This window comes from Etheostoma cragini, chromosome 2 (genome assembly GCF_013103735.1).
Source record: "Etheostoma cragini isolate CJK2018 chromosome 2, CSU_Ecrag_1.0, whole genome shotgun sequence".
In the NCBI taxonomy this organism is placed as follows: Eukaryota; Metazoa; Chordata; class Actinopteri; order Perciformes; family Percidae; genus Etheostoma; species Etheostoma cragini.
The window spans coordinates 25,284,267-25,295,935 of NC_048408.1; the positions used below are offsets into that span (position 1 = coordinate 25,284,267).

Below are 11,669 nucleotides of genomic sequence, written 5' to 3' on the forward strand. Positions count from 1 at the left end.
CGATGAAGACCCCTGCTCTAAATCACGTGTCAAATTCAAGTCCCGCAGGCCAAACCCGGCCCCTTGCAGGTTTTAATCTGGCCCGCATATCAGTTTAGGTTCACAATAAACTTAATCAGGTTCTACGCCATACCCAAATAGACAGGAAACTGTTTTTCAAACTGAGTCTGGTTTGTGGTAGCCTGGTTTTAAAAATATAATCTTAGATTTGCTTGATATGCTAAACTTCATGATGGATGAGTAACTTTTTGTTGACTTTTGTAGTGCTTCATGTAAATAAAATATACGGCAAAGGAAAAAAGAGCAACAAAAGTTCAGAAAAAGCAACAAAAATTAGGGAAAATGGGATCAACGTCAAGAAAAGCAACATGCAGTACAATAAAAGCATTTCAATAAGCTCTACATGTCTGGCCCGTGAATTTCATTTTCCAGTGTGGCCTTTGGTGAAAATTAGTTTGACACTCCTGCTCTAAATTGTCTTCTGTTATCTCCACCTAGTGGTCTTTTTGTGCAATTACATAATTCAAGAAGCTGTACTGTACATTCATACTTCTTCTTTTATCTGAAAGGACAGTTTGGAGGATCCTAGAATGATTAAGTCCTTGGGCAGCTGTGGCTCAAGGGTAAAGCGGTGTCCCGACAATCGGAAGGTTGGTCCCTGCAGGTCCCTGGCCCTGCAGACCCATGTCTGGGAGGCATGTCTAGCATGGACAAGACACTGAACTCAGAACCCTGGAACCGGAACCCTAAGCCATTGGAGTGTAAATGTGTTTTAATGGAGACTGGTTCCTGTACCATGTAATAGTGAGTAGTTGTTAAGACTAGGAAAGCACAATATAAAAAAACAGGCCAGTACATTTATCTCCATCTTTGTCTCTTGTGTGTATGGCTCGATCTGATAAGAGGACGGCCGTGTTAGTGGGGGGGGGTTGTAGATTCGGGGTGGGGGTCTCCAGAAAGGAACCCAACAGCTCATTAACAAGGTCCGAGGTGAAAGGTTGTAGCACCCAAAGTGATAGCCCACAATCATTGAAACACATTCAGGTATAACGGACCAAAAACTGTTTTTATTACACGTCTACGTACAGTCCAGATACTGGAGAGAGCATGTACGCTTCAGAAGCAACAATTCATCGTATACATTCATGTAACAAGGGATAGGATTTAACTTAAAAACTCTTTCTTTCAGTTGTAACAATTGCTTTCAATGCACAGAAAGATAGAAGACGACCCAACATGAGTCATTTGGGGATATCTTTGTTACACTGCTACTGTGTAACATTTTTAAAGCAGTCTAACATGATTAACAATCATAATTCAGCCATTTAAATGGATACAGGCAGGTGGTGTCCACCTTTTTAGAAGAAGAATTTGTAACAGAGGCCTCACTGGATGAGTTCCAAATGAGTTTGGGCATTTTGGAAAATACTCATTATTTGCTTTCTTTCAAAGAGTTAGATGAGAGTCTTTTTTTTTTAAATATAATGAATTGCAAACAGCAGAATTACAACAGCAAAGTGCTCCGTCATGATGATATACTTCAGGAAAAAGATAATACTGAACGATGACAAGATAAAAACATCAAAAATGATTTGCTTCACTATGTTGAAAAATATTAAATGATTATGAGATGTTCCTTCATTGATTCACTGTAACGGTGCCATGTACTGAGTCCAAACTGATTAAAACTGGAGCGTGTAAGGGGCGCAGGGTGGAAAACTAAGAAACATAGTCACATATATTCAAAAGAAATGGAAATGTATGACAAGTGAGGAAAAGCAGGAACAAGCTATGTTTAACAGCAGCAGTTTAAATAATCTCAATCTGTCGGTTCGTCTGTTGGTCCAGCAAAAACTAGTGGACGGTTTGAGACATTTATGATTATAGGACTTTTCATCCAGCACCAACATGTCCACTTATCGAACACAACAGGATAAGGATATTTATGGTTTGACTTTGGTCTAACTTTCACAGTTTTGGCCCTCATTTCATTTCTAATATTGTCTCCCACCATGTTAATTTCGAAGATGTAGGAATGTGGCAACTTCAGTCAATTTGCAAGAAGCTCTTTCAAACAAAGCTGTTCAGGTGTGTCAAATTTACCTGAAAAAAATGGATGCAAACAGTGAGTTACTGTAATCTACGATGACCTCACAATTCAACTTTGACCAACTGTACGTAATGCAGTTGTATGTGCACACTGTTTTCCAGTGCAATGGGTTGATTAGTAGCAACTTTCATGTGGACTCATTTTCAGATTTACCTCCAAAAAAGTATAATAACAAAAGGAATAATTCAACATTTTGAAAAATAGGCTTTTTTTGCATTCCTGCAGGGAGTTGGATGACAAGATGGATTCCACTCTAATGTTTTCGACCTTGAGTCTTCTTCGGAAACATGCATGTCCAAATGTTTCTGAGATTGTTCAGCACTGGTGAGCCAGAGGAGGGCAGCGGTGAGACTCCCTCTCTGTATTCTTGGACATCTGCAGTGATTTCCTCCTCCATCAGAGAAAATTAAGTTAAGCCAGACATTTACTTATTCGCCACCTCCACCGGTCTGCCTGTGTCTCTGGATGGGCGTTAAAGTCGCCAGGGCTCGGGGCACCAAGCGGTGTCTGGGTACAGCAGACAATGGACCGACCTGAACCTGAGAAAGAGAGGGAAATGAGTGTACAATGCCTGGAAGCCGCCAACTGGGGATTTCAAAATAAGACTGAATTGTGAATACAATTAGCCGTGTGTGCTGACACACACACATGCGCGCGCACACACACACACACACACACACACACACACACACACACACACACAATGAACAAAGCCAGGAAACTTGTCATAGTAGTAAAACAAACACAACAAGAAGCGTTTACATAAAGCAGAATTGTAGTAAACGTTTTATAGCTATTCCCCAAACAGACTGAACAGCTTAAAAAAACACAATAAATAAGTTGATTTATTACTTGAATAGGTTTTTAATCTTTTTCGATGAACCAGTCTATCAATAGGTAAACAAGCTTATGTCATTACCTCCAGCCCTCCCTTTCACCCTCTAGGCACACTGCCACCAGTGTCTATTGACAAGCTACAGAAATAATCACAATTCAATACACAATGATACAATTACTGACTGGAGGACAAAGCAAAGAAGGAGAAAGAAAGAAGGGAAGCTGAACACATAAAAAACAAATCCTCTTAATGTCAGGAAGGGCTAAGATAAGATCAGTGTGCGTTTTATCCTTTGTATTGTTTTGTTGGCCTGTTATGTCAGCGGGAGTGTAGTTCCCCTCGGTGATGTGTTGCCGCCCCTGGATTGTAAATGTACCGAGAAGGTCGCCTTTTGTGTAAGACTGAGCATCACAGACTGGTATTCACAGGCTAAAGTTTTATCTTTATAACTACATATTATTTCTGTTATTATGTAACATGGATTTGGTTAAATGTCTTTAATCATTCATGAATATTTAGTGTCACTGTTATTTAGGAACTAAAGTACATTTTGCGTTGCACACAGACACTTGAAGGTGCAACAAGAGAAACACACATGTATAAGAAGTTATTCTCCGTGTGTGGATGATAAGAGTTACTCGTGTTTTGAGCAAAGACGTAAAGAAGACGTTTTTTTTAGTTTTTTGGACAAGGTACTTTCAAGTGAACTCATTCCCTTTTGGTTATATGCAGCCAGCGAGGTGAAGTATGTGTATAACGTTGGTATTTCCCCAGTGTATTTGTATTGACCTCTTTATAGTGTGTACACTTGTTTATCCTTTATTTTGTCATACTGTAGTTTGACGGTGGATTGCCAATGGCAGTAGATGTGATGGCTAATCTTCTTCTCCATAAGCATTTGGCAAAAATACGATGAATCAGTGAAATGGTTAGTTGATCGACAGAAGCTATTTTACTGATCTACTTCATTAATTAGTTATGAAAAAAAAGCCATTTTCTAATTTTAGACTCTCTCCTGTAAGGATGTGATGCTTTTCTTTGCCCTATGTGTTAGTGAACTGAATTTATTTGCATGTCGTATTGCTGGTCAAACAAAACAAGCGATTTGATGCCATCACCTGGCTTTTGGAAAGTGTGCACTTCTCACTATTTAAAAATCAATCGACCAAACACTGAATCAATTAATCATGACGTAATCATTAGTTGCAGCTGTTAATGTTTTAGCGTTATGTACTGTAACTTATAGGCAGATATTTTACCTCGTAGGATCTTCGTTTTTTGAAAATGGTCCTTTCAGGCTGACGGTGTTTCTGCTGTTTTCCACTGTGCCGTAGCTGAGAGTCACCTAAAGGTGCACAACGACAACAACAACACAAGCGGTTCAGACAGTTGGCAGATGAGGGAGTCTGTGTGTGTGTGTGTGTGTTTGTGTGTGTGTGTGTGTACCTGGTTGTGTATGTCTGACACCAGCCCCAGGTTCTCCAGGTGGGAGTGGAACAATGCCGAGCGGATGAGGCTCACGCCAAGCAGCGCCTCCACGATGTAACCAACGGTGCAGTCGTCTGGGAGGCGAATGTGCTCTGCTGTCGCCATGAAGGTGCCATCACTACACAGAGAAAGAAGTAGCGAAAGCAAGAAAAGAGGTTCTATGATGAATACCTGAAACAGTGGCGCAGATTTCTTTTAATTTATGGAAGTGAAGACTTACCTCGCCCAGGGTTTCATCTTGAGAGCGAGGCCATGGCTCAGGCAGAATCCTGCTCCTCCTGTGGCGAACCAGAAACGCACCTGCTTCTGCACACACACACGCACACACACACACACACACACACACACACACACACACACACACACACACACCGTGAATGAAAGTTCTGTCTCATACAGCTCTGTCAGTTGGGGTAAGGGAATGACTCACTCTGTGGCTACTTGAACTCAGGAGAAAACCAGACTGAACTGATGTTTCTTTAAAACACTTTTGCAAATTGAACAATGTCTTCTTGAAGAGACTAAGACTTTAGACTCATATTTTAGTTAAAGGTATAGGTAATAAGGATGTGAAGCTGCAGGATACTAATCAAAATCAAAGCTGCTGTAAGTGCAATAATTGTTTACCATTTCAGTGGTGCCGAGCCTCTCTGTGGCCTCTATTGGTCGCTCCAGGCTGGGCCGGCCGATGTAAACATCCTGTGTGTGACTGTACTGAGACAAGAGCTTTAGGAGGGAGCCGACGTTCAGATAGTTATCATCATCGACGTGACAGAACCACCTGCAACAGATGACAGTTGGTGAAATGCTCTTTGCGTTTGTTTAGGGCAAGTGGTACTGTATGTGTGGAGAGTGTGTCTTACTTCTTGCCAGAGTTAATAAAAGTGTCATATTCCAGAGCCATCTTACAGGAGAGGGCCTGGCGATTGTGGGCCGCTGAACAGTTGGTGTTGATCATGTGAGCTCCTGTTGATCAAAATCAAACAAAAATCAATTGCCAACCCTGACACAGTGTTAGAATTATAATAGTAGAGAAAAGATGTCTATTTGATGAAGCAACTTCGACTAAATATGTTTTTCGGAAGCATGAAAGTTGTTAGAAAATCCTAATATGACCCAACTACTAATAAATATTCGAAAACATTTTTATGCACTGAGTTGTACAATGTGTCTGATAGTGAGAATAATACCTTATTGAAAGTTAAACAATTCCATGAGTAAGATGAGGAAAGACCTGTTGATAAAAGCTAAAGTGATTTCCTGCACTTCATGGAAACACAGTATTGCCCAGTCAGCAGCCTGGTTCCTGCTTTCCTGCTCACAGACTGCTGCTACTCAGCAAAACTGCTCTGTGAGTGTGTGTGTGTGTGTGTGTGTGTATGTGAGTGTGTCTGCAGCTCACCCATCCTTTTCCCCAGCTTCTCGTCCTCTCCATCAGTGAACACGAACGTCTGTGGAAAAAAACACAAACACACACACAGTTAATGTTATTCCAGCGGCTTTTAGTGACCAGTGGGGAAACATACTCACACACTCACTGATCCGCCATCATGGTTCATGGATGACAGTTCATGATCTCAGGTTTCGTCACACACACACACACACACACACACACACACACACACACACACACACGCGACTACACAGCAGCAGCAGCAGCAGCAAGCAAGAAACGCTAATACTGGATGGAAGCCAAGACAAAGGTAAGCCTCTTGTCTATCAGCAGCAGAGCAGCTGGTCTCAACTCTGTAGCTGTGTGTGTGTGTGTGTGTTTGTGTGTGTGTGTGAATGTGTACATGAATGTTTATGTGATGAGTGACAGGGTTGAGGGTCACTGTGCACTCAGGAAGCCATGTAGACCCCAACTTTCCACAGGAAGTGAACACACACCCTGGGTGCACATCCAGAGCGGAGTCTGTAAATATTGTCTTGGCTCTGTATCCCAGGACAATAGATTTAAAATAAAACAATGACAATGAGATAAAACTGCTTAATCTCAGCTTCAATGTTAGGCTATTTCCATCCATACTGGGTAAACAGTGGATAATGTTTAGTCGTCTTTTATACAAAGCCCCCACATTCTAGGATAATGCAACAGGACAATGGTCCTGAAAAGATAGACAATGTAGCCAAAGAGCTTTCATAGCAGTATAATGTACATTTTTTCACAAGAGTAAACTGAAGCCAAAAATGTTCCCGAAACAATCAACACAAAGTGATGATGCCCAGTATGCATGTGTTTGGTGACCTGCAGGCAAAACAAGACTAAAGTGTAGACAGCAAGGCTAATCTGTCCAGCACTGCTTAGAGCTAAATGCTAATGCTATAATATTTCCATGTTCACCACCTTAGTTTAGCCTGTGTATGTGATGATGGAGCTCAAAAGTGAAGGGACAAAGCCAAACATTCAAGCTAAGACATAAATAACAACATGTTACATGAGGTTAACTATTTTCCATCAAGTGTCCTTTGGCGTTCTTATAATAACCAAAATATGCCCATGATTCCCACTTCGTCCTCTTAGAGGGCTGACGAAGGTCCTGAGCGCTGTCATCTCCTCCTTCCGTCATGATTCCAACTTCAAGAAACGCACGTTGTAGGCTACGCAAGACGCCTGCGAGGCAACTTCAGGAGACTCGGATGAAGCTGTGAAGGATTAACCTTCCTGGTGTCCTTGGGTCAAATTTGACCCGTTTTCTAAAAGTTTCAATAGCAGAAATTTGTTTTTTTTTTTGGTGATCCCCGCAAAACTCTGCAAATAATCAGTTCACTACTTTAAATTAATTTGGGAGTTTTATTCAATAGCATAGCACTTGGCAAAAAAATGAAAAAAGAAAGTTGAAAAAAAGCTTTAAAAACATGGGAAATGAGCATAAAGTTACACATTTCTAACATAGAAAAAAGGGACATAAGAACATTGAAAAAAGTGAACAAAAAAAGTTTTAATTTTACATTTTGACTCGGAAAAACTAAAAGTTGCATGGTCGACGGGAAGACAACACGAGGGTTATACACACGATTTCCACACCGTGGAAATCCACCGTGATAATTAAGATATTTTAAATGAAAACGGGAATGGTTATCGATGACATTTTTATCATGGTTTACCATTACACCGGTAATCGTTACATCCCTAGTTGGAAAGTAAAGACAGTGAAATGTAGTATTTTAAATGTTGTTAAGACTATATGTGTCCTTGAAATCTATAAAACAGTTTAGCTTTCAAACAGTGATGCCAAGTAGACTTTCTACCTGCAAACCAACAGAGCAGTACTTAATGAGTTGCTGCAGTGCGGGCCTGGCAGCACATCAGCAGGAAAGTTGCCAAGAGTCTGCTTATGTTGTACATTATAGCCTTCAGACATGAATCCTTTACAAAGGACTTAATACCAAATACAAAATAGGATGACTTCATTTCAAGTTGCATTAACATTTTTGATTTACTTTCTGTACCCTAAACAAGGTACAATTCATGCTTATTTCCCATGATTGTAAGCTGTAAAGTCAGCACTTTAACCTCATCGCTAAGTACAGGGACAAGAACAGAAATATGTCCTAATATTTTTTGTCTTTAGTGAACACATTCCCCCAGTCAGAAGGCCTGGCTCAGAGGGATTCCACTCTGCAACCTTCCTGCCATGCAGCACAAATTCAATCATAAATCTTTGGTCCAAGTACTGTGTGATCACATCACTGCCTCTGTTAGAGAGAGAAAAACATATCTGTGTGTTCAGCCAGCTGTGAGTTCTCGTCAGTTCTTTTTTTTTCTTTCTACCACTCTGAGCCTCATAAGCCTCTAGAGAGCAGTCAGCTTCTGAGTCTGTTTGAGTGTGTGTCATACCAGTGTGTGCTCGGGCCATGCTGTGAAGGCAGTAGGAGGAGGATGTGTGTGTGTGTGGGGGGGTTCTCCAGGAGTTGAGCTTTACAACACAGGAAACAACGGTAACAACAACAACAACCGAGGCAGGTGGTGTCTCTGTGTTTACCCTTGTGATCAGATACTTTTTTAACTTCCCATGAGAAATCTGGTAGTTCCCAGGGCATTTGTGAAGGTAACACTGTGAGAATGTGTTTGTGTGTGTGTGTAAGTGTATGTGTATATGTGTGTGTGTGTGTATGTGTGTGTGTGTGTTGTTGTGGGTGTTTCCATTACTCAGCAATCTCATTGCATAAAGGTGTGTCTGGGAACAGGTAGAGTTACACACACCTGACCGTGAGAGCAGATGCAGAAATGCGTCAGACACTGTAACACACACACACACACAAACACACGCACACACACACGTTCTATTTACATGTCAACAGTCTCTGTGCAGCACGAGATGGGACGAGTCCTTCCTTAAACACTGAGGTTTAAATGGGAATCAGAGCGACCGCTGTGCGCGCCACGGTCATGTCTGCATTCGATTACGAGCTTTGAAGCCGCTGGGTGCAGTTTACCACATTCCCATGTGTTTTGCAGCAACAGATTTATCTTTGACTCACTCACCACCGTGATTCACACCAAAAAGCTGTCTTTTTGATCCCAAATATTTCATCTGTGAGGCTCAACATCCCTCTCTCAAACCCAGTAGTCGTGTTCCAACTCCTCTGGATCACAGGGCTGGTGGTTTCATGACGAGGAAAGGGGGGGTTTCAAATAATTGTATATATGTTGTACATTGTTTTCATTCCTTCTGTGTATATGTTTGGGGTGTTCTGGAATTTTATTTAATTAAATATTATTTTATTTCTTTAAATTCTGTATGAATGTGTCTCTTATACTTGCCGATGTAACACAGTAATTACCCCGTTTGGGATGAACAACGTCCATCTATCCATCTATCTCTCTCTCTCTCTCTCTCTCTATCTATCTATCTATCTATCTATCTATCTATCTATCTATCTATCTATCTATCTATCTATCTATCTTTCTATCTATCTATGATCAGTTGAGGAAGAAGAATTCAGATTTAGAGCTGCTGTCATTAGTATATTAATTCAAAAAATTAAATGGCAACAATCAGCAGTGATCATTAAGGTTATTTTAAGCAAAAAAAACTGAGCCTGAGGATTGGTTCTTTTCTGTGTTAAATTACTGGTTAGGGTTACAATTAAGGTAAAAGAGGCATGAGGAATGTTTAACCTGGTCCAGGTGGAGAATAATCTCAACTTCTTTAATTGATGTTTGGTATTTTACACACATTGAACTATATTCTATGAGTTTACAGACAAGGTTTTGCTTCACAATGTCTGTTTTGCAAAAACAACTAGTTACTACGGCTGTCTCATAATTCTGGTGGTATGTATATTACAATATTTCACTCTTTAATGTAGTAGAATAGAAGTTGACAGATGAACAAAAGTACAAGTACCTTAAAGTTGTACTTGTGGATTTTGTTTCTTTCCACATTTAAAGCCACTAAGGACCTTATGTCAAAGCCATGACATAGCCGTTTTTAGTGATGTTTGAAGCTGTTTTTGATCATGCGCCCCAGTGGGTCTCTGCATGTTGATGACAGTCTAAACTTAAATTGAACAATAGTTTTGTTGTGTTTTCAACCTTGAAACAAATCTGCATCTCATTGAGACTTCTTAATGCAAGCCAGGGACCATTCATCTATCTGGAGTCTTACAGTATAGTCTTTTCTCGTTTTGTCCCCTGCTTGTATAATGTCAACATGTTAGCAGCAGTGTTGGCCTGTTAGTCCTCAGATCTCCCTCTGGTACATTACAAAGGCCTCTATATCTCTGTTTTACAATGCGCTGGATCAAAGAGCCTGTCGACCCACTCACATTTCAGGGGGTTAATGGTTTATAACTCACTTGCAATTGCAGCAGGAGGGAAACCTTTATTTTACAACTTCCCTTGACATAGGAACTATTTACACAGGTCACAAGATCACACTTTGCATAAGGCAAGGTCATGTGCATTTAAGCTCTGATCTTAAATTAGGAGAGAGTACTAGACAAATGTTCATTAATTGATACTATAAATAAAATTGAATTGAAAATTGAATTAATGTAACCCTTTCAAAAAATTCAAAGTACTATTTCTATTTGGCATCCTGTTGATTCTCCTACACAGAATAACATAATGAAAGCTAATGATTATCCACTTTCTGAATGGTTTGGTTCCACATGGACATGTCTATGAGTCTATTTCAGCTGCATTTGTCATGTGCAAATCATGTTTTTCCTGTATGACATTCAGCTCAATTGTTTCCAAACGACAGGGTATCAGGTAACCGTCTGATAAGGCGCCAGGCTCACCTGTTGCATGTTTCTGGAGATCCAGGTGTCCAGCAGGAGCTGCAGTCTCTGCCGGTGATATCTTCCGGTGGTCTTCACCGCTATGAACAGGTCGGCCGGGGAGAGATGCTCCACCGGCCCGGGGGGAGCGCTTTTTAGCGGGGGGTCACTTATCGCTCGCCTCCCCCGGGTGAGTTTCCTGAAATACGCCGAATAGACATTTCCTCTCGTCGCTGCAGCTACTAGAGGCTCCACCGGGTCTCCGCTGCTCGGTTGTCCGACAGTAACGACCAGCATCCCGGTCACGAGCAGACAGGTGACCGCGGCGGCGGCTGCTGAGCTGAAGTTGCTTTTTGATCCACCGGCGGCGGGTTTCCACATTGTGACGGTGGGGACGGTTTTACAATTTCTTTCATGGGCAGAACAAAGTGTAAGAAACTCTTCTATTCAGTTTACAACATATCCACAGTCCAGACTTCAATAACAACCACTCTGTCGGTTTCCGCTGCTTTATTTCACATTGAGTTATAAACTCCCCCAGTGGGCAGGACGGTGCCTTGACCCAATAGCCGGTTTGAGCGCTCAGTGTGGGCGGAGTTAACCCGACAAAGAGGCGGCGAGGTCTCTGGATGAACCTCCACATGACGCTACGGACTGACTCCAGCAAACAGGCTAACCTAATGTAGCCTACTGTGTAGCCAATGTAGCAAATTTTAAAAACCGGAGCTAAAACGTGCTATGCAGAACAAAGACAAATTGAAGAAAGTGAAGAAAATATATAAAACAAAGATAATTACTGTAAGTGTATAATCCACATATTATAAGACGTCTGCTGAGTAAATTAACTAACTTTCCCTTTCAATATGTGGGAATATCTTTCAGAATTTGGGAACACTTTACATTAAGGGACACAAAAATATGTAGTTAATGTTTATTAACTGTTTTTCATAAGGTATAGTTACTTTTTTTGAAAGGGTAGTTACTGAACAGTAAAAAAACAGT

The 11,669-nt window shown here is 41.0% G+C and overlaps 1 protein-coding gene across 1 annotated transcript; it reads right to left on the reverse strand.

Annotated features, from left to right (window-relative positions):
• Nucleotides 1-2,397: 2,397 nt before the first annotated feature.
• On the reverse strand, nt 2,398-11,185 carry LOC117937768 (beta-1,3-N-acetylglucosaminyltransferase lunatic fringe-like). The gene is made up of 8 exons (XM_034861968.1): nt 10,689-11,185; nt 5,839-5,887; nt 5,300-5,402; nt 5,064-5,217; nt 4,657-4,742; nt 4,395-4,554; nt 4,208-4,293; nt 2,398-2,649 (listed from the first exon to the last, which is right to left on the reverse strand). The coding sequence occupies exons 1-8, from the start codon at nt 11,046-11,048 to the stop codon at nt 2,583-2,585; spliced, it is 1,065 nt and encodes a 354-aa protein (XP_034717859.1). The 5' UTR covers nt 11,049-11,185; the 3' UTR covers nt 2,398-2,582.
• Nucleotides 11,186-11,669: the final 484 nt, after the last annotated feature.

Excerpts from the sequence above, each read along its gene's own strand:
- LOC117937768 (XM_034861968.1), bottom strand. The coding sequence starts at position 11,048 with ATGTGGAAACCCGCCGCCGGTGGATCAAAAAGCAACTTCAGCTCAGCA. Across the intron at positions 5,403-5,838 it reads GAAGCTGGGGAAAAGGATGG|GAGCTCACATGATCAACACC; the intron begins GTGAGCTGCAGA and ends TTTGATCAACAG. Across the intron at positions 2,650-4,207 it reads AAAAACGAAGATCCTACGAG|GTTCAGGTCGGTCCATTGTC; the intron begins GTAAAATATCTG and ends TCTCTTTCTCAG.